This window comes from Syngnathus floridae, chromosome 1 (genome assembly GCF_059516105.1).
Source record: "Syngnathus floridae isolate MCC-2025c chromosome 1, RoL_Sflo_1.0, whole genome shotgun sequence".
NCBI classification, from domain to species: domain Eukaryota; kingdom Metazoa; phylum Chordata; class Actinopteri; order Syngnathiformes; family Syngnathidae; genus Syngnathus; species Syngnathus floridae.
In genome coordinates this window covers 12,776,390-12,798,352 of record NC_142413.1, presented here as the reverse complement: position 1 = coordinate 12,798,352, position 21,963 = coordinate 12,776,390, and the positions used below count along the sequence as shown (strand labels likewise).

The 21,963-nt window shown below is 40.6% G+C and overlaps 1 protein-coding gene across 3 annotated transcripts in view; it reads right to left on the bottom strand.

Annotated features, from left to right (window-relative positions):
• Positions 1-38: 38 nt before the first annotated feature.
• Positions 39-21,963, bottom strand: part of LOC148404164 (connector enhancer of kinase suppressor of ras 2) — a 55,881-nt gene continuing 33,956 nt past the window's right edge. The window contains exons 8-24 of one of the 3 annotated variants that reach the window (XM_088374908.1): positions 21,807-21,875; positions 17,251-17,397; positions 14,655-14,773; positions 14,369-14,580; positions 12,571-12,657; positions 11,607-11,815; positions 10,540-10,577; positions 10,421-10,457; positions 9,510-9,558; positions 9,046-9,218; positions 8,398-8,471; positions 8,205-8,276; positions 6,548-6,618; positions 6,365-6,465; positions 4,900-5,653; positions 4,114-4,376; positions 39-2,835 (exon numbers count right to left, since the gene is read on the bottom strand). In XM_088374908.1, the coding sequence (XP_088231034.1) occupies positions 2,626-2,835; positions 4,114-4,376; positions 4,900-5,653; positions 6,365-6,465; positions 6,548-6,618; positions 8,205-8,276; positions 8,398-8,471; positions 9,046-9,218; positions 9,510-9,558; positions 10,421-10,457; positions 10,540-10,577; positions 11,607-11,815; positions 12,571-12,657; positions 14,369-14,580; positions 14,655-14,773; positions 17,251-17,397; positions 21,807-21,875 (2,685 nt within the window). In that variant the 3' untranslated portion in view covers positions 39-2,625. The remainder of the gene's footprint in view (positions 2,836-4,113; positions 4,377-4,899; positions 5,654-6,364; positions 6,466-6,547; positions 6,619-8,204; positions 8,277-8,397; positions 8,472-9,045; positions 9,219-9,509; positions 9,559-10,420; positions 10,458-10,539; positions 10,578-11,606; positions 11,816-12,570; positions 12,658-14,368; positions 14,581-14,654; positions 14,774-17,250; positions 17,398-21,806; positions 21,876-21,963) is intronic. The other 2 variants (XM_088374910.1, XM_088374909.1) reach the window with 2 other exon arrangements.

Genomic DNA, 21,963 nt, shown 5'->3' with positions numbered 1-21,963 from the left:
TTTTCCTGAATTTGCATAAGATCGAGGCATAAAGCAAGTTTATAGTGCAGAGGATTCAGTTTATTGGAGTCAAAGTTTAACAACTTACAATCTGTATTTTTGTAATATATATTCATATACGTATATGAAACCAAAAAAGGCTACTTTAGGAAGAATAAATGTACTTGTCTTTCTTTTTTTTTTAAATATCATCTTTAGTCCGTTTATTGTACAGAATTACAGTAAGCGAATATCATCCTTGAAAAAGAGCAATATGTTCCTTTTTTATGTCGCAGTGCAACTTACATCTTACACACCTGTGCAATGTACCATGAGGTGTACACCCCTGAAAGGACACACAGTGAATCTCCCTTTTCGACCTGGTTCTGTAGGTCTAGTGGTCTACACAAAGATGAGGAGATGATTACACAGTCTGTGGCCGCAAATCAGAACTTGTCCTCTGCATGTTTACAGTCAAGTTGCTATTTCACTGAGCAACTAATAGGGAAAAAAGGAGAACCAAAAAACGATGAGTAACATGTAGACCTCCGCAGACCAAGACTGCATGACCAATTGTCTACAGCTATGTGTATTTAGGAAGTCCAGTTTAGTAAGTCTGACGTTGCCAAGGAGAGAGTTGGGACGGGGAGGCACAGGGAAGCGCTTGCATCATTTAGTTTCTGTGTGATACTCTCAAGTGAACCTTTCAAAAAACAGAACTGCATTTCTGTGTCTTCTTTGTTATTTCACAAGCGTGTAACACAATGATACAAACTAAGGCTAGCCTAAAAGAATAACAGTAGAAAGTGAAGCACACCAAAATATAGTGCTTGATGCAACAGGTACTATAAGTTGACTGGTATTCAAAAAGAGAATATCAAATGAAATTTTCTTTGTAGCTTGTAACTCACTCTGTGGTGGATAATCTACATTTCTGTCACATCCTTTAGGATATGGACAGAGGCAAATCATACAATGCTGTCCACCCCCACTTTCTAGTTGTTGTATAGCACATGTCTTAACACACATAGAAGTAGAATTTTTCAAATCTCTAAACAAAAAAGTCAAAACTCATTCTTCAATGGTACTCTGTTGTGATCAATCCTGCAATCATGAAGATTCAGGACTATAGAAGAATTGACAGAAATGATTTTCAATATTTTACCCTGTCCAATTAAATCAGTCCTAGGCCTTTTCTCATGCAACGCATAACCCGGAGAATGTCTATGGGTCAGCTTTAATGTTTTGGCATATCCCCCCCCCCCCCTAAAAAAACAATAAAAGTCGCACAGACTGATGACAGGGTTTGCTCTGAGTTAACCTGCATCGACAGAAACAGTGTGAAGAGGGGTACAATGCAAAACCTTGGCATAGAATACATCATACTTTACATTATATTCATGACACAAAACATAAATATAGTTATATATTTGTCTTTGTTTAAATATATTAGTTGACTGTACATAAATCTTCAGAAAATGAGATGCCTTTACCTGATATTTTGAACAGCAATGAAAGGCCAATGAGACGGATCCTGCGATGTTGCTGATGAGATGAAAATACATAGAAAGTGCATTCTTTGTAGTGATTGACTCCTTTGTAAATGACTCTTGCTATCACAGTTTAACAAAAAAGCACACATTCAAATACATCTCAGTGCTCTCTCTAAAAGCAAATCACAGTGGTAGTGGAACGCAAACATTTACATTTGTATACACAGTAGTATACACATATACACAATCATCGAAAGAGAAGAAAAAGACAAATTAAAATGGAAGGAGAATATAACGGAGAACAGAGATTGGAGTGGCTTTTATATGATATTATAGATTAAAACTGTAAATTTGCTCACAAACAGAGGAGTCTAATCTCCTTGTGCAGATAAACATTTTCACAGTTTGAAATTGTGGATACAGAAAATGGTTCTTGTTTGACTGTCGTGGTTGTTTTCATTGGTTCATTGGCAAAGAGAGATTAACCAGCATTAATGGCAACCTTTCACAGTCTTTAAATAAAGTCACTGAGTTTACTTTTCTTGCACGGCCCTGTCGGATCAACTTGGAATAACAGAGCTATCAGCATGATATGCAGGGAGGAAATAAAAGAGAAATGGTGAACGGGGAAGATTGGTGGCTCTGGGTGCAAGTTCATTAGTACAAAAGTACAGTGCTGTGGTGAAAATAATTCTGCTGTATTGCTGCTACATTGATGCCCCTCCATCCTCAAAAGAATAAGAATTAGAGCAAAAACAAAATAGAGTAGACAAAGGACATGTACAGTAACATGTCCAAACATATCCATTGTCCCCCATTTTCTTCTTGACAAGCATGTGGACTTTATGCTGAGTTCCACAGACAAAAGAAGATTAATGGTTTCGGTTCAGGCATGCAACGGGCACCCTGTGGGGTCCTTGGAGTTATCAAAAGTACACTCATACACATCTCAGACTGTTCCCTCTATATTTACACGTAACAAAGTGTGTTGCTTTGTGTGTGTGTGTGCGTGTGTGTGTGTGCGTGCATGATTGTGTGCGTGCATGTGTGTGAGAGTGTGTGTGTGTGTGTGTGTGTGTTTGTGTGTGTGTGTGTGTGTGACAGAGTGTGAGAGAGCGATAGATAGGTCGAGAGTTCAGTCTTGTCCTCTATGTCACACATGGGTCTCAATAAAGGAGTGTGTGTGGGTCATGATGGGAGCACTCAGCGGGGAGAGATCGTCCTGACCATTGGTGCCGGGGCTGACCTGACAGATGTCGGAATAGAGTTCACTATGCCACTGTTTCCATTCTCTGAAGGTCTGGGAGCACAGGCCTGGGTCCTCCAATAGGGCGCAGATTACCGCCAGCTCAGACTCTTTGGCCTGGAGGAGAAATCACCACAGTTAGGTGGGCAAGGATTTTATGTTTTACTATTTGGATTATACAAACACTTTCAAGAATATTCCACTAAACATTGTGGGGGAGTCAGCTATAGGCCTCGAAAGAACTGATTAAAGTATCAAATGGATCTGCAAAAATGTGTGTCGTTTTTTTTACAATTAATAAGACGGTTTTGTTGGTGGCATGTCAACACCAGAACAACCTCCAAATTTGAATGTGCCTAAACTGGCACCCTATTTTGTTACAGGATGGTTTACCGCCATCATTGCACAATGTCAAGTGACGATAAACAGAGAAATGCAAATTGACCTTAATATTATATATATTTTTTAAAAACCTAAATGTCCAGTACAACAAAATACGTCTATATAATAAAAGAGGAAAAATGGAAACGCAATAATCCTTCCTGCAGCCTATATCACATATACCAAGTTACCAAGTTTTACTCTAAACTATGCTTAATTTGCAAAAGTTTTAATAAAGATTTGATGTATAAAGAATAATACCTTTATCTGTAAAAATAGCTGACTATAAACAAAAGGGAGGTCAACCTGTAAGCCAGAATAGATAACTTGGGAGGCGTCATGGTCCTTTATTATGGTGCATATAGTAATTTGGATTGTTTGGCCTTAGCAAGGTCTGCAATCTAATGATAGCCATTGTAGTTTGTCAGGTTGCAGTATTACGCAAAAAGGACTTGGAACATCAACCGAGGAAGAAACCATTTAATTTTGGTTCTTATCCAGACGAACATCCATCCAATTTCTAAATCGCCTCTCCTCACGAGGGTCGCGAGAGCGCTGGAGCCTATCCCAGCCTGTTTCGTGCAGTAGGCGAGGGACACCCTGAACTGGTTGTCAGCCAATTGCAGGGCACGTATAGACCAACAACCAATCACAATCACACCTAAGGACAATTCGGAGTGCTCGATCAGTCTACCATGCGTGTCTTTGGAATGTGGGAGGAAACTGCCGAACCCGGAGGAAGCCTACGCAGACAAGGGGAGAACATGCAAACTTCACACAGGAAGGCCGGAGCCGGAATCGAAGCTACAACCGCTGCACTGTGAGACGACGTGCTAAACAGTGCCACTGTGGAGCTCCAGACAAACATGAGAAGTTTTTTTATTTTCTTCCAACACATCTGCTGTAAGATGATTATGTTTTTGGTGCAGTTGCAAATTAGGATTCCTCCTCTTTGGTGAGAGTTTACGCGCAACTGAATCTACTTTTTCTGGAAAAAAATTCTCTGCTTGCTACCTTCAAGGTGCTACGTAGTGCTCTGATGCGGTGAAGTCTGTCGTTCAGAAGGGGGTCCCTGACTCTCTGAGTGAAACCTCGTCGAAGCTCCTGTCTGCTACAAGGTCTTGGATCACCTAACGCTGTAACGTTGGCTTGTTCCAGGGCCCGGTACAGCTGCTCTAGCCCATCCAATGGCTCAGGCTCACGTCCGTCTGACACCCGTCGCTCCCTTCCCTCTGAGACCCTCCTCTCTCTGCTCTCAACTCTCAACTCTGGCAAGTCTGAGGTAGCCAAGGGGAAGCAGAGAACAGATAGCATGTTCAAATTTATTGCAATGTCATATAAGGTTGATACTTGATGCTGTCACTAAAGAAACATTACAGTATGCTCCTGTACAGCTGCTTGGCCTCCCAAAGTTAACAATACTTGAGAATACTTTTGGTATACACTTTATCTTACGTGAAAATAAAGACTTTGGAAAGTAATTTCACACTGGTGACACAGTACCCATGCAGTGAATGCCCATCATTATAGCACAATCATGACAGTATTTTAAAACAGTCAAAAGTTTAATTCAATATGTATTTTTGGACTTAATCAGCTGATTAATCGGTAATCGGTTTTATTTCCTTTCAATATCAGCATTGGCATCGGCCTCAAAAATTCGAATTCATATATATAATTTTTTTTAGAAAGAATTTTAAATCATTCAGTCAAATTAATATACCGGTACACCTATTCTTGTGGATATACTGTATCATTTGTTGTTGTTGTTTTTTTAAAGACAAGGTATGCCTTTCTTACCCTCCTCACCCTCGAGAAGATCTGCAGCCTGCCTCTCTGCCTCCTCATCTTCACTTCTCTCCTCCATGTGAGGTGATGAATGTATCATCTTTCCTCCAAATGGGTCCCTATTCCTGGGTAGACTCTGACTGCGTTGCTTATGGGACCGTCTATGTGTGTAGCTGTGTGTGTATGGACCACGCTCCAGAGGGAAAGGCCCATCCCGATCCCTATCCCTCTCTGCGGCATGATGTCTTCGTACCGGAAGCGTAGCCTGCCTGCGTCTGTCCGGGGACATGCCCTGTCTGCCAAATCCTCCATACTGTCCCATCTCACCGGCCATGCTCCCCATTAGGCCACCATAATCGTTTTCTCCTGGTGCTGTCTGCAGGAAATGCAGCCCTGCACTGGTTAAAGGGGTCTCAATGAGGTCCTGCCAGGAGCGACGCTCACGATGTGAAGACCGGCAACCTGAGGAATGGGTACTGGTGCTGCCTGTTCCAGTGCCCATGGCCAATCCCTCTCCACGCTGGTCTTCAGCAGATGAGTGGGAGTGCGTGGACTCACTGGAAAAATGTCGCCCATGCTTTGGCTCTGGAAAGGGGCTAGAAGAATTGACCTGCAGAGGAAGAGGGGAAGTGGAAGAAACCATCTGTGGAGGGATGGGGGAGGTGGAGGCACTCATCGGTAGTGGATGGGGAGATGGGGTGGAGCGCATGAGGCTCATGGAGCTGACAGAACGGGGTAATTGGTCATAAGTGTGGAGAAGGTTAGACTTTGTGGGCAGTAGGATGTGTGGGACAGGTGGGTGAGGAACGTCAGGAAAAGTGTTTTTTAGACAAGACGTATATGAAGGTGGGTAGTGAGAGGAGGAAACAGAAAAAAAGCAGAGCGTAAAGAGACCAAAAAATGAGAGCAAAAAAGCAATGAGATGTCGTTAGATGAGTACCTCCAAAAATGCTGGACATGGCTGTTATGTGGCTTAACTGAGAATGGCAACGATACAATGGGGCGATATTCTGTACTCATGTTCCTTTCTTTTCAATGTGGTTATTTATTATAAGAAGTGACATGTTTAATGTTTTTCCCATTCCATTTTCAATGTTATACATAAGTAATGGTTCGGTAATGATTGAACACATTAACAAGTTCCAGTATCACCGCTGTTAATACCCCAGCTATAGTGTGTGAAAAAGTTTGTTTGCCCTCTCAGTCCTGACAAAACAAACTTCACACTGTAATGCTTGATAGAAATTTGATTTAAGGTGGAACAATGTCACAGTTGAATGTGGTCTACTTGCTGCATTCTATTGGTGAGACTGTGACTTGGCAACAAAACACACGTCATGGGCTTGGCTGCTTCCCGAACCAGATAATCTTGTATTTTATTGATGTGGAGAGCACTTAAAACTGGGGGGGGGGTGTTTTGAATAAAATATTTAACCAGAATGGGACACAGCAAAGACGTTGTTAAGTTTGTACTCACTGATGGTGTGCGGTGGTAAGTGTCGCAGAGAGAGGATGGTCCCTCTTGTTTGAGTGTCATGGAGCCATCAACCTCATCTTGATCACTCTCACTCCAGTAGTCTAAAAGTGAGAAAAGTAGGAATACAAATTTTAAGTTTAGAAGAAACAGGATGCAATTTACATCCAAGCCAATTTGCCTCACCTTCATCTGGACGTGGCATTTTGTCATCCGGTGTGTAGCCAATAGCAGCCAACCCGAGCCGGTTCATCCACCTTTAAGATATCAAAACATCAAATCATCATTTAGAATATGAAACTAGCAAAGACTCAAAATGAGAAACTGTGATATAAAAAAAGGAAAGCGGGGAAATGTAGGGTTATACTGGGTAACTGGAAGGTGATGAATAAAAAAAGATTCCGTTTGAATAATTAAAATCGTGTCTTTTAACCGTTCAGATTTTTACAACTGACTTCATCTCCGTGATGACGAGACGAAAGCAGAGAGTAAATTGGAGCGATGGATGCAGAAAGAGAATGCTCACTCCTTTCCCTGTCTCCTTTCAGAGTCTTTGAAACGATGATTCTCAGATGGCTTTTTATCTACAGCCACACATCCATCCTGTCCTCATCCAGATTCCCTGTCTGTCTCTCAGTTTTGCCTGCCTGTCTGTCTGTCTGTCTGTCTGTCTGTCTGTCTGTCTGTCTGCCTCCACGGCAGATTCAAGCTTGTAATGTGTCCCTGCAGACTCTGAATAATCAGGCCGCGACTAAGAATGGAAACCTCAACTGAATAACAGGAACAGGAAATTCATCATTTTCCAAGTGCGGTTTTGATGTCAACAAATTTGGTGACCAAAAAAACCCCAAAAAGTTGGCAAATATATGCAGGGATGTCACTATTGAGGGGTTGGGAGGTTTTGGGTCTAATGTGAAGCCCCGAGCATGTTGGTGGCCCCTTCGTGTTTATTTTCAATTTCATTTTTCCTTTCTCAGCTCTGTGCTTTATTCTCATTTTAAATCCAATATTGCTTTCAGAGTAAAAAATGCTGAGTTAGTGTATGTTCAAATACATTGGCCACACATGAAAGGAGGCAGCACAAGCAGAGATCACCTATTGGTCTCTATTATGTTTTCAGGCACTTACAATATTCATTCTGATTTTCTATGGTCAGACTACTGTATTTAATATATTTGTTTTTGGTGCATAAAAGCGTGGACAAAGCGTGAGGTGAAGCAGAAAAGATTCTGACTCATTGTGCCGCCTCCGCTGGCTGGTCCAAGTGTACCACATCATTCACTGTTTTGCTCATCAATCAATAGGCGAGGACTGCCTTTTAAAAGTAGATAGATACACATTCAACATCACAGATACGTACTCAAGTGTAGAATGTTAAGGTTGCAACCCCAAGTGGACAAAAATAATACCTTCACCTCACATGCATGCAGGAAATTCTAAAATACATATACATAATATTATAAAGTCACATATTTTGTCCATTGCGGTGACTGTCTGGAACATAGCCACTGCGATAAACTAATGATTAATACATATGGAAGATGCATTTTTATTAGATTTACGCATAGCTGGCTAGAAACTGTACACCATATTGGTAGAAATAAATCCTTCCATTTTCCAAATGGTGCAAGTAATTATAACTAAGTAACTCACACTTGCACCGGATAACTGCTGATGCAAAGAAAGACACTTTAAGAAGCCAGCTGGAGTTTATGGGCTCTCCTTGTGTAAAGTTGGTCGACTGAGTTAAAACTTTAGTGAAACACAGGTGCGCACACACACGCACATGCACCACGCATACCCACACACGCCCCCCCCCCCACACACACACATACACACTCACCTATTCATTTCCTCAAGACAATCTGTGGCGAAGAAGAAGCTCTTGATTTTGGGATGGCAGGCTTTGAAGGCACTGCAGTTAGCCAGATAGAAGAATGCTGATTAGTGCTTCTGTGCGTGCGCAGTAGTTTTTGTGTGAACCCGTGTTGTTCAGGCGAGCGCAAATGTGCTTGATTAATAATTTCAGCACTCACAATTTCCGTCTGCACTCTATGGCCCGGTCTATTCTGAACTCAGGGAGGCTGATGAAGCCCTCAGCCTTCTCATCCTGCAGGCGGAGACAGATGGAGAGTTGGTGCATTATTATCATCACCATCAGGGAACAAACTGTTACACAAACCCCTACACCAATTTCACTCTTGAATTGTTCTTTAAACTAAATGTGTTGTTTGCATTGGCTGGGTCAAGCTTTTTATTGTACACTTTCCATTAATAGAAAAGCACTCAGCGTCACCTGCAAAATCAATGGGAGAACCACTACAACCTTAGGCTTTTTGCTCAAAGGAAGTAAAGTTTAATGAGGGGCACAGAATGTAATCAGATCTTACATAAACTCATTACAGTCATTCAAATGGCTGCCAAATGTGTAGTCCAGATCTTGAACTTTGCTTGACATCATAATAAATGTTGTTTAATCAAATAAAATGTGATTTTGTCCAATTTATAACATGTATGAATTACGTAGACTGTCAAAACTTATAGTTTAGTTACTATAGTTAGTACTTTGTTTTCATTTTAAAATTTTGTTTTGCATTTTATGAGACTGTCTTCCTTTGATTTTGTCAATACATGTGACAAATTAGCGACACAGGTTCGGGGTTCACATTTTGAGATCAACTTACATTCTGATTGGTGTACCAATAAAGGCAAGATTCTTTCAGGATAAACCAATACTTTCGCCATTTTTGTGTAAAGTATCCTTTAGCGTCCTTCTTCTTCCACAGCCAGCCTTCACAGTCACCGTGGCCAAGATCCTTACAGGAAATTCTCCTTCGACTGGCACTAGTGAGTGAACCTGAGTTGGTGAGGAGAAACAATTTTACAGTGCTTTTGGAACCCAGTTAGGCCAGTCGAGCCAAATGGCTCAGTCCCCATATAACCTTTCCTAATTCCAAAAATGGGGAACTATCGCCCTGGTTCACTTCCATCATCAACCTCATCATCAACTGTGCACTCCAATACAAAATGTTTGAATCAGTTATGTATCAACATAATGATAAGAGTACCAATGTACAAAACACATTACACAAGTAGCATCCTTGTCTTAGGTAAAAGTCTAAAAAAAAAAAAAGATATGGATAGCTACCTTTACTTCTCTTTTTGGTTTTCGTTCTCAGTGAGGTGTAATGGAAAGACTGCAAGACAGTGAGAGATGAACATAATTAGAATTTCTAATAGAGGAAACAATGCCAGAAAAAATTGAATCATTCATATTATTTCTCCTAACTCAAAACACAGAGTACAGTACTATGAATGTCTTTAAGGAAAACGTTAATATGTACAGTAGATTTAAAAAGTATAAATGTAATACTTCTACCGCCACATTTCCACTGGACTGATTAGGAGCATTGTACTCCATCATATCATTTATTATGAGTATTAACTACAATGAAAAATTGTAGTAAAAGGGGTCCTATGAAATGTAGTGACGCTCTAAATGGAATTAATCATAAACCATTCATTCTTAATTATATGTAGATCAGGGGTCACCAACTCCGGTCCTCCAGAACATTGTGGAAAGGAGCCCTTGAGGACCGGTGTTGGTGACCCATGATGTAGAAATTTAATAAATACATTTAAGTCTCCTAAAAATTATAATAAAATATTATGGAGTAACTAATAATGTCAAACTTTTATAGAACAAGCTGGCTATTTTTTAATGAAAATAAATGAATTAACATTGATTCATAAAGAACTAGGCTGAGTAACTGTATGCTAGAACAAACAGTGACCCTCTGATGGAAGGCCACTTTATTTTAATTAATTTATAATCCAATTGTTAGCGTAGTGAATGGTTCAAATCACTCCTATTCTCATGTGTGTTGAGTTCCAACGTGCGAAGCTCGCTACCATAGCGGATGGGGTTGTTGACCTATCGCTGAAGCCTCTATGGCTTGTTTGAGAACAAGAGTCATTGAATATTGTTCAAAAACATAATTATAAGAGATAGTATTCATAAAACACAAAAGTAAAGTGATAAAGTAAAAGTCTTATTACTTTCTTCATGGAGGCTGCTCCTGAGCTTCCAGAGTACCTGTCAAAAAAATTGATTGAGATTGATAAATACTGTCTTTAATTGTATACATGTATCTTATATACAAAAACTAAAAGCTTACCTGTCTGTTGTGTCTGCTCGCAGTGTGTCTGCACCTCGCTAAAAGATAGAGAAGGACACTTCTTAATGATCTGTTAAAACCCTCTATGATCGCCCCCCCCTCACACAGAGTTATTTTCAGTGACCAATTGTTTTGCGACCTTTCAGCAAATATCTTACAAGCAGCAAAAAATTAGCTTTTCTAAATAAACTGGCTTTTTGTATGATACCACATTGCACTTTGTTCCTTGTAGGAATGGTGAGCAGTGGAGACCTGCAGGTCCTCTGAAAGATTTTTTTTCTTTTTTTCCCCAAAACCTGTCACAATAAGGGAGTGTTAAAATACACACCAACTGATGAAGACAGTTTTGTCTCAGGCAGTGCAGAGGAAAGATTTTTTCTCAAAGCCCTTTCGGTGACTTGACATGAGAAAAATGTAATGTAGTATTTAGTCAATCAACTACAAAATAGTAACATATCAAAAGAATATACTACGCACACACACACACACACACACACACACACGCACGCGCACACAGACACACACACACTAACAACAGATACATTCTAATTGTGGGAGAGCGGAACGAATCGTGATGTTTATCAGTGTGGTATTTCTAATTGTACATGTGCCTTGCTTGGATTTGAGTCACCAAAACAAGTACACCGGTAAGAATGTTAGAGAGAGAGGACAGTGTGTACTAATATGCTGGAGTCTGGTGTAGCACATTCATAATTGGTCTAGCTGATGCTGAGTCATACATCTCCACACCTTGAACGATGTGCTTGTGTGCGTGTACTCAAATGTGTGTGTTTGCCCAGAATAAATTCCTATTTAGAATCCGATGTGTCTAAGGTGATGGGGATGTTAGGATGAATCACCAGATAGTCCCTGCATACAAATTCATTTGTGTGAGCTTGAACGTGTAGCTGCACACCTGCTATGTGCATGCTACGTGCAGACGCACACACACACACACACACACACACACACACACACACACACACACACACACACACACACACACACACACACACACACACAGACACACACGTACACACAACCACGTGAAATAAATGTGTACATACAGGCAAAGGATCTGGTGGCTGGTCTAAGCGGAGAGTAGAGGACAGCATAGATGGGCTGAGGGGAAAGCTCGGGCTGCTGGGATTGCGGCTCTTGCGCCGAGAGCGTCTAGTGGAGTCCCTTCGGCTCTCTCTACCCGGACCCTCGGGCTCTTCCTCAATGACCAGGATTTTGTCATCGCTGAGGTAACGTAGTAGAGAGTTGTCTGAATCTATACGTGTAGAGGAGGGACGGCAGAAGATTATTAGACAGGCTCAACAGAATGGATGGGAGAGGGAGAAAAAGATAGAGGCATGCAGATAGGATCCAGCTGAGAGAGAACTGCATGTTGGAAAAGGACATGGGACCATTGGCATTTAGAGAGAGTCTTAGATAAAAACAACAACAACAGAAACTGATAAAAGTTCGGCAAAGCTGCATTATCTAGTAGACTGTGCATGACTCCACGGCTGGGGACATCCTGTTTATCTGATACAATGATTATGCAGCTTTAGAAGAAACCACTGCTTAAATGTCGACTGTCACAGAAAGTTTGAATCTGATCATTTGTTCATTGTTCATATATTTAAATGTGAAAAGCTAAATCTGACAAAACAATGAGAAATTGAAGAAAGAATTGCACCCGAACCAGTCCATATTATAGTATTTTAATGTTATTCATAGAATTTCTGGCAGTAGAGTCGAGGTGAATACAGATCAATTGTCATGCAAAGTGTTAGTCACATTGAAATACCTTCATTTCTTCAGCAGTGGCATGAATGCAATGCCCTTCCATTCATGCTGGTTTGTCACTAAGTTGGATACATAATTTTCGGATATGTATCCGTACAAAACCACACATAATGACCAACTTGAGGATGGGATGTTTTGAGCCAAGTAGGAAGCAAAGCAAGCACTAGTCCCAACTTTTTATCACAGTGTGAGGGGCTGCGTTTGCATGTAGTATATGTGTTAGTATGCGTGTACCTCGGCTCCCTCTCTTGCCCGTGCTGGGTTCCTTGGCCTCGGCCATCCAGTTATATTCAGGAGGCATGGACACAGGTCTGAGGTCACCTGGAACAATCCAACCAGCGATGAGAGAGTCGGCTAAAGGGGGAACGTGGGTATTCGGGGTGTTGGCAAGCAACGATTGAGCTAGTGTGTGGACAAGGGAGAGGTGGACAAGGTGTGCGCAGGTGAGGGACTTGAATGTCATGCAAGACGAGGGCCACAGGAGCCACATTTTAGATTCTCTTTCGGTGTAGATATTCCATGTTTCCCCCTGTTCTTATGGGGGCTCTCTCCAAGTACTCACACTTGTCTTGTGTTAATAAGCTGCCATTGTGCAGCCCTGGTATGTTGTAATTGGGAAATACTAAAAAATAAACCAAGACAAATGTAAAGTACTTTTCAGAATGTAATATTGATACCAATTCCCACTAGCTTACGTATTTTGCTTATGTAAGGTCTTATTACATTTTCCTCACTTGCATTCAGAAGAATTGTGAATTGGATGACAGAGGCACTGCCCACTGTACAATTCAGCAGTTAAGTCATCATCACAACTGCTGCCTTGATTTTAAACATCCTTCTTTTTTATACAGCGCATTTAGACTTGGTTGCTGTTGCCAAGAAAACCAATGAGCTCAGCACTTTGGCGATTTGGAGGGCTCAGCATCATTCCAACGATAAGATTCAGCAGTCTGGTACCACTGAAAAAGTCCAGCACAGCAATGGGTAAGAAAGCTAATCTGATCATTTAAAATGAAAAGTGTGTGATTGTGATTTTCTGGCATGAGAAACAGAATGAGATATGTATAGTATAGTATAGTATAGTATAGTATAGTATAGTATAGTATAGTATAGTATAGTATAGTATAGTATAGTATAGTATAGTATAGTATAGTATAGTATAGTATAGTATAGTATAGTATAGTATAGTATAGTATATTATAGTATAGTATAGTATAGTATAGTATTCTGACTAAACATGTATTGTAATGCCTGGATATTTACAAACCTCAAAATCATTCAATCATATTATTATTAATTTTATATTATATATGTATTTGTAGTGACACTTGTTGCTGTTTCTTTCATTCCCATTTATTAGTTTCCGTATTATTATTTTTTAATTGACTGTTGTACCAATCTCTGTATAGCAGAATCCGAAACAGGTCCCTGCTTTCATTGATAGTCCAGACAGAGTCCAGACACACAACTCCTGTGAATGCATATCAATGCAGCTGTTTGTCGTGTGACCCCGGCCTTTCACATCATGACAGCCTCTTGAGATTGTCTCATGAAGGAAGAGGATGTCTTGAAGGCTGTCTGGGACAGTGGGAGTGGGCCCTAGGTGGCAAGGGGGAGATAACTGTGCTTATGAATTTCTGTTTGATTTTAGGGCATGACAGCTCAGTGTCGGGATGCTTCTCAATTGAGAGCAAAAGAAAGTATTGTATCCCCAGTGTGAAAAAGAAGGCAGGAAGTGAACATTATCCTTACGCTTTAGGATAAAATGTTTGTTATTAGGTCCATGCAACACCCTTCCAACCAGTTCATTGACGCAGACTTTTTGTGCAATGCTGCATCATGCTGACGGGCAAAGAGCATCAGAAGTCTTGTTGGCAGAGGTGATAAACAGCCATTAGAGCAAATGATGAACACATAATGACAAAATGTTGATAACAAAAAGGTGAGAACATTTGTGGTAGAGAACATGCTGTTTGAAGAAACACAGGTTTGGAACCAGGCAAGAAACACAAACATCAAATCTCTTTCTTACCGTGTGTGGGGGTCTTGTCGCGCCTTCGTACGCCCGTATTACGGCTTCTGTCATATTCTGAACCTGGTGGTCCGTCTCCCTCCAAAAGTGAGAAGTACTGACCACTGTCCTGGTCTAGGTAGTAACTGACAGCTTCTGACCCTTTAGAACCAGACTGAGAGGTCAGACTGTACCGGGTGATGTCATCACATGAAATCAAACCCAACTCCTCCCTGAAAGCACAACACAATTTTAGTCATAGCCAGGAGGTGGAGGTCAGCGCAATGATCTGTTCCCAGACCCTCACCTGGGGCTATAGAGTCCAGAGACAGGGGAAAGGATGTAGACATCCTGAGCATCCATTTTGGACATGCCTAAAGTTCCACCTGGTGTCGGCGAGGTGCTGGTTGGGCTGGTGGGGACCGGCTGAATAGAAATAAATTGTGTTGTAATTTAGTCTCGTCAAGTACAAGTTGAAAAAAAGAAAACGTTAGATATTTTCCAACTTTATAGTGTACAAAAGAGCATTGATTGATACAAAAAACAGAACATAGGAGGGTCATTACAAAGAAGGAACATATTTCCACACACTCACAGAAGCTGCCATGTTGCATAGGCTCTGACTGTGCATTCACTATTCTGTCGTTTTGTTTCAAGCCTCTTTACTCACCGGGTTCTCCGTGTCTGTTTCTATGACAACCGCTGCTCTCACTGAGGGCAGCGGAAAGCTAGCATGGCCTAGTACCTCGGCATGGCTCAAGGACACGTCATTTGTCATTGGGCCCTGCCATGTGAACAAGGATGCCCTGCTGATGTCATGGTAGCTCACATGTGAATTTTAAAAAATACATGACAAGGGTTACATACATGTGACTATAGTGCTCCTTCAGAGCGTCTATTGTCATTTGAAAACCTTCCATTCCGTCATCTGCAGGCATTGTTTCTGTACTTTCATTTTGAGTCTACCTCTGTTTATAGTCAAACAGCTTTTCAACAAAAAAAAAGAGAACTGGTTGGAATAAAAAAAACACGGGATGCGATGAAGCAGAAACAAGGAAATAGGTCAAAAAGAGGGGGTGGTGATGGAGAGGAGAGAGAGCTGTGCTGTGAGAGAGCAAATAGTAATTTAGTGATTACAGTCCAGCATTAGGAATAGAAAAGTGGGGCCGGGGGTGCACAATGAGCAGGATGGAACTTCACAGCAGGTGACATTCCAAGATGTTAAAACATCACTTAAACCATTTGAGTTCAGCCGCATTCACTACAAACTAACTTGACAAATCTTATGCTTGAACCTTCACAGAATGATGTTACCCATATAACAATGTTAACATCTTTCCTTGCACTTATCGGACTACTATGTATTTCAGTGTCGGGTTCGAATTATTATTATTATTTTTTAATATCATCATGCATTTTATTCAAGCTGTAACTGAGGCATTAAAAGCATCTATTGCATCCATGTACAGACTGCGGAGTATAAAACACTGCAGCGTCGAGAGCAAAATAGGCACAGCAAAAGGGTACGCTAACATTACAATTGAGTTGCATAAAGGAGCGTGCAAACACATTTATCAACATAAATGTGAACTTTTCATTTTCTTCCATTCTATTATTCCGCCAAAACCGGGTTATGAATCATTAGACATTGCCATAGACTTAACTTTAGTCATCCCTTGGGATTGCTCCTTCAGGAAATTCAGGTCCAGCAGCATTCATACCGCAAAGTGGGTATATAAAAGACACACAGATAAAGCTGTCGAGGGTTGAAGTGTGTATCTGTCATTTTGTCCAGTGGCACGGAAAAAAGAAAAAAAACTTTGACGACGATGTCAAAGAAGCCATAAGTTTTTACCTATTCAGCCTTCTTATTAACAATACATAACTCACAAATCTATGTGTCCCAAAATAGCAGGCATTTACAAACAGTAATTATTTATACACCTACACATATTACAGATTTATGAAAACGGGGTCTCCAACAATGAGTGGCACACGTGACAAATGTGTTCAGTGTTGGCAAAAAAAAACATTGCCAAGTGGATGTTAACACTGCTCTTCCTCTAGCTCTTCATACACAACACAGGCAAAGGCAAAAGCACAAAAAGAGGGAGACAGACGCAGAAATGGAAAAGACAGCCACTGAGGGATTTGGGCCTTGAATCACATGATCATTCTGGGACAAATTGTTTCTTTTTTGTATTTAGTTATAATCCATCGGAATATTTGACACATTTGGGATGAACTACTATAAAGCTGCACGATCCTTCCTATAAAACAAGGCTTATGTGTTTGATGTGAAGCATATACTGTTTGTACAGTGTCAACCCAAACACTTTAAAATGTAAAATGAGAGCAAAAGGTGTCATTACAGAAAACATTGCTTTGCACGGACAACCACGTGAATGATACCTTTTGCTCACCCATGTGGACACACTTGCATCTTGTGATGCTAAAAATGTGTGAAGACACAGTAAGATTTTCTGGAGTCAGTGAGTTATCTCCAGAAACTGCTGCGTAGAAGATCTTGTTTCAGATCCTGAAGTTCCTCATGAATAAATTAAGAGCTTAAGTCTTTGTAATGGTTGACAAATCTTAGCAATATTTGTGGGGAAAAGAAAGCAGTGTCTGGATGTGCCATCCATCCATCCATCCATCCATCCATCCATCCATCCATCCATCCATCCATCCATCCATCCATCCATCCATCCATCCATCCATCTTGACACCTACAGTCACTGAGCAAGAATTAATTCCACGCTGGCTACATCAAAGTCAGCAGTGTGAACCGCTATACAACCAGCAAACCGGTCATAAATCTTTTGAAAGGTTAATATGAAGTGTAAAAATAAGGAAGCAGAATGAATTCCGCCATGTGCAATAACAGTGCTGGTGGTGTTTACCTGCAAGCCTAGTGGTTTCCATCGCACGTTCCTCAGCAGTGCCGGAGTGGAACTCAAGGTATTCTGTGGCCTCTTCTTCAGTGTTAGGATAACTCCACATGGGTCTTCTCTTAAAGCATTGACCAGGTTCTTCAACTGCCAGCCCACCTGGGGAGCACAAAACACAAGGATAGGAGTAAGTCATTCAAATGTGTGCAAGTCGCAAGGTCAGCTCAATTCGTCACCTTCAAGTCTCAAGCAAGTCCCAAGTTGCTGTGGAAAAAAGTCAAGTCGAGTTACTAGAAAAGTTTTAAGCAAGTGGAGTCAAGTAATTATTTGGTTCAAGCAAGTCGTAAGTCAGGTGATATGCCCAGTCGCAACTTATATTAGCGTGATAAAAAAAAATTCACTGATCGTAACACAAAAAAGTGCTTTATCTGTTAAAATTAAATCAATTTACAGAAATTAAATGAAGAACCACCTGAGTAGAACATGAATTAATCGAATTAAATTGTTCTGAGTATAATTAAATTATTTCTTTCTAGTTCTAGTTGACAAAAAGTGTTTGATGAGGTTGAGGTCAAAGTTGTCAAGATCATCCACCCCAAATATTGTCCTTCAGTAATTTTATTGATCTATGGGGACTTCAGTAAAATATTCAAAAGGTTGGAAGCATAGAATTGCCTAAAATGAAGGGGTGTTGTCCACACGAAGACTGATTGCTGGATTGATTAAGATTTGTACCTTAAGAATTCATCACAAATTGATTACAGGTTTGTTGCTAGCCTGACCACAGATCTGATTTATGAGTCGCTAAAATCATGAAACAATTTATAAATATGATGAAAAACACAAGCTTTATCTTTGGACTTGGAAATTGTGTATTTTTGGTACAGTATAATGTGATCATTAACTGGCTCACTCCTTTGTGCCTGTAGTGGCATTTCTGCTCACTTCATTGGAATACTTTTCCTAAACTTTACATGTACAAAATGTGTGTTGTAATGCGATTCAGCAAAACACAAATCAAACAAGAACAAAAATATACATTTTGCCAAACATAATAATGATCACCTTTGATCGACAGTATCAGAGACTCTAAAATATATATCAAAGCATTGTCATTTGTTGTGATGCATTAACACACTGTGTCGTACTGAGAGCTGTTCCAGAACGGGTATTCATGTAGCTAAATGAGGGGCTAATGAAAATATTGACAAAAAGTTCATCCAGCAATGATCACAAGCACAATTTGATTCATTTAACTGCCCGGCAACTGCCCAGCGACGGCGTCACACACCTGGCTCAGCAACTGCCTACCGGATATAACATGTTCTTATCACATTATGCCAACGTGATCACATTTCATATTAAGTGGTGAAAAATATCGCCGCCAGCTGACCTTTGCAAGGAGCTTTTCCGCATCAAACATATTTTGCTTGTGGCTTGGAGTTCGGCACAATAGTGAGTTGGATATGATTTTTTTTTTGCTTCTTTTTTGTTTGTTGTCAGATATGTTAAAATAAATTTCCCAGTCTATTGCATAACAAAGGGTGGGCAACGATTATCTATAAAACAATATGGATGGACCTCCACACATGGAGGGCATGCATTCAGTCATAAGCACAGAATTTTAATTAAATTTGTTGAATTTATTTCATACAGAATCAAAAAACACACTCTTTCCAAGTGTAGTGTATTAGATTGAGTATTGGGCAGGTCCCACTGGCAATGACATGTATATCAACTACGTTAAGATATAATCATGCATGCTCTGTTTATCAAACAGAGTTCTGTGACAAGTCCGAGGAAAACTCCATGGTCCGTGATTTACAGAAGCCTCGAACATCAATGAGTCACCCCTCTGGTGGCTTGCACACAAATTCCTAAGTTAAAAGTTGGGTGTGTCAGAGAGGTGCACAGAAAAAAAAAATACTTATGTGCGAACGGGAGCATATGACCAAGAAAGCACATCAGGATCACAGAACTATCCAGTCCACGTTTTCCCTGCGACCGTTTGCTCCAGCAATTTATGGTGTGTATGCTTGATGCAGTGGAAACTGCTCTGAGACTGAAAGAGAAGTTCAGTTTTAGCTAACAGAAAATAAAAGTAGTGAAATATATGCTGCTATCTGTACATGTGATTGACTAAATATACGCTCGAATACATTAATCTTTTGTTCAGAATGACTGGTGCTTTTACACAGTCGGCTTGCTGCTTTGTAGAGTGGGTTGTTCCACTGCGCAAAACTGGACGATCATTAGATAAATGCTGCGGTTTATCCTACACTGCATCGGACGCTCAGCGTCTCTGGGAGTCTATGGGTCAGTGGGATGATCTGTCTGAGGCGGAGCTGAGCTTCCACTCATTTGGATGACCAGTGGCTTTAGTATATGTACCACTGCCATTGCACAGACACTGACAACAAAATAATATTAAAGATTACAAACCCCATCTAAAAGTAAAAATGGAGACTGCTGCTAGTAACCATCAGATAGCTCCCAGCTGAGAGCAGAAAATCTCATAATACTTTGCTTTCTAGTTGGTCTGAAATGCTTTAACAATTTTAACAATTGTTAAAGTCATGAGTGTTAACATAAAGAAAAAGGGTCCTATTTTGGTTCCAAGCGCAAGTCTAGGGCAAAGCGGAGTTTAATCATGCATGAGTAAAGTTTCTTCCTTTTTTATTATTTTGCTAGATTTAGCACTGGAAGAATTGGACGTAACTGTGCCTTTGTGCGCCCTTGTGGGATGGAAATAGTGTTTTTCCATCCAATCCTCCCGGGATCACTCATTTGCATCAAAATGAGGATGGTTGGTGGCGTAGTACGGATGGGTACTCCGTGCTTGAAATTGCAGAAACAAAAATTAGACTCGCTGGGGACCGTCCATGACATTGGCAGGTAAACTGCAACATCTCCCCTTTCGGAGGACATAGTTGGCCGTGCATGTGACATTGTCCGTCGGTTCTTCCTGTCACTATACGTCACTGGCACATATAGAAACAGGAACGCTTCTAATTCATAAAACAATAACAATAATAATAATAACATATTTCCTGTATGTAGTTGCTTACTGGATTAAAAATAGACGGAAATAACAAATGGTCATCCCGAATCTGACACAGTATTGTATTTTTGTTCAATACATCCAAAACCTTTTAATAAGTAACTTCACAGTCATGATTAGTCCAAATTTCTGCTCATGTGCTTCATTCGCTCACATCTCCTGGGGGCTCAACCTCACCTATCTATAAATCTTAGTGACACCCCTGCTGGTCAGCATGTATACACAGCAACCACATAGACACTCCAAGAATACACAAACCATGTTAACCAGGCCAGTTAGAAAATGTTCACTTTGCAAATATGCACAGAACAGATGGATACAAGGAGAGACTCACCAGGATAACAGCATCACATAAATTGCTGCTGGGGTGTTTTTTCTAATCCCAGGAGTCTTCATTATTTTCCCAAATGCGATTACCAACACATAATTATGTTGCCTCTTCAAACAATCATTTTGGTTTTGGAGCAACTTCTAACTCTCACCTCATAAACAAAACCACCAGTCTTTTCTTGAAGAAGGTTTCACACAAGAACGATCCTAAATGTATGGGCTATTCTATACAAAACAGCCCTATCATGTAATGGAATGTGTGCATCATTAAAATTCACCTTACTACACATAAAGAACATTGTGTCAAAGTAATCAGTGGTCATGTTTTCTTAATTGCTCTCTGTTCCTCTCATAACTGTCTTGTCACTTTTTTCCACCTCTTTGTCCATTCCACCTTTTTTCTTCGAGTTCCTCTTTACCTCCTCTTCTCTCTACGTCCGAGCTTTGCCTCACACCAGTATGCCCTGACTGCCTCATCACGTTCTTACCCTGACCTGCTCCTCTTCCATGTGCTTATCTCCACCCCCCGGGGTGAGGGATCAGAGAGATGAGGGTCTCCCAGAGGGAGTAACGAGCGGTTGGAACTAAGCGCCCGGCAGGGAGCGGTCCGCACCATCACCCGGGGGAAAGTCAGGTGGAGTCGTACTTTATAGCTCCCTCACAAGAATTATGGAAAACACCAGAAGCTAAAGGAAAGCATCACAGAGGAGCGTGCCAGCAAGACGGCACAACACAGAGACTAGATTAAAAAAAAAATCCATCCTCTCTAGAAATATCAACAAAATCATTAAATAGATCTATTGTAGAAGAGTTGACAGCATATTACAATGAGTCACAGGCTTTCACAGATTAACAACCATTTAAAATGGATGCAGATTTTGTACTTCTACGTTCAGTTGTGAAAGAGCAACATGAGTCCCCAATGGAAACACATTCCAAAGACGACTTCAAATCAGACTGGTGCGAATAAACGTCTGAAAGAATGTATCCAAAAGTCTAAAGTTGCAAAACTAATTTAGCCTCCATTGCTAAAAAGGAGTGCACCAAGTGTCATGGTAACTTTCTGAATGGAGAACAAAAACTTGTTGAGTATGAATTCACAGAAAGAAAACATGAACAGTAGGTCATTTTCATTTTCTTGAGCATTTCAAAGACATGGATTAAATCTGACACTTACCACTGTCTGATGGTTTACTTGGATGACTTCATCACCAGCATGAATCTTTTTGCACTGATCTGCTGGAGACTGCAAAAGAATAAATTATAGGCAGGGGAATCTAATTTAGGTTGAACAGTCCTAATAGATCAAATGAGAATATACGTAATGATGTGTT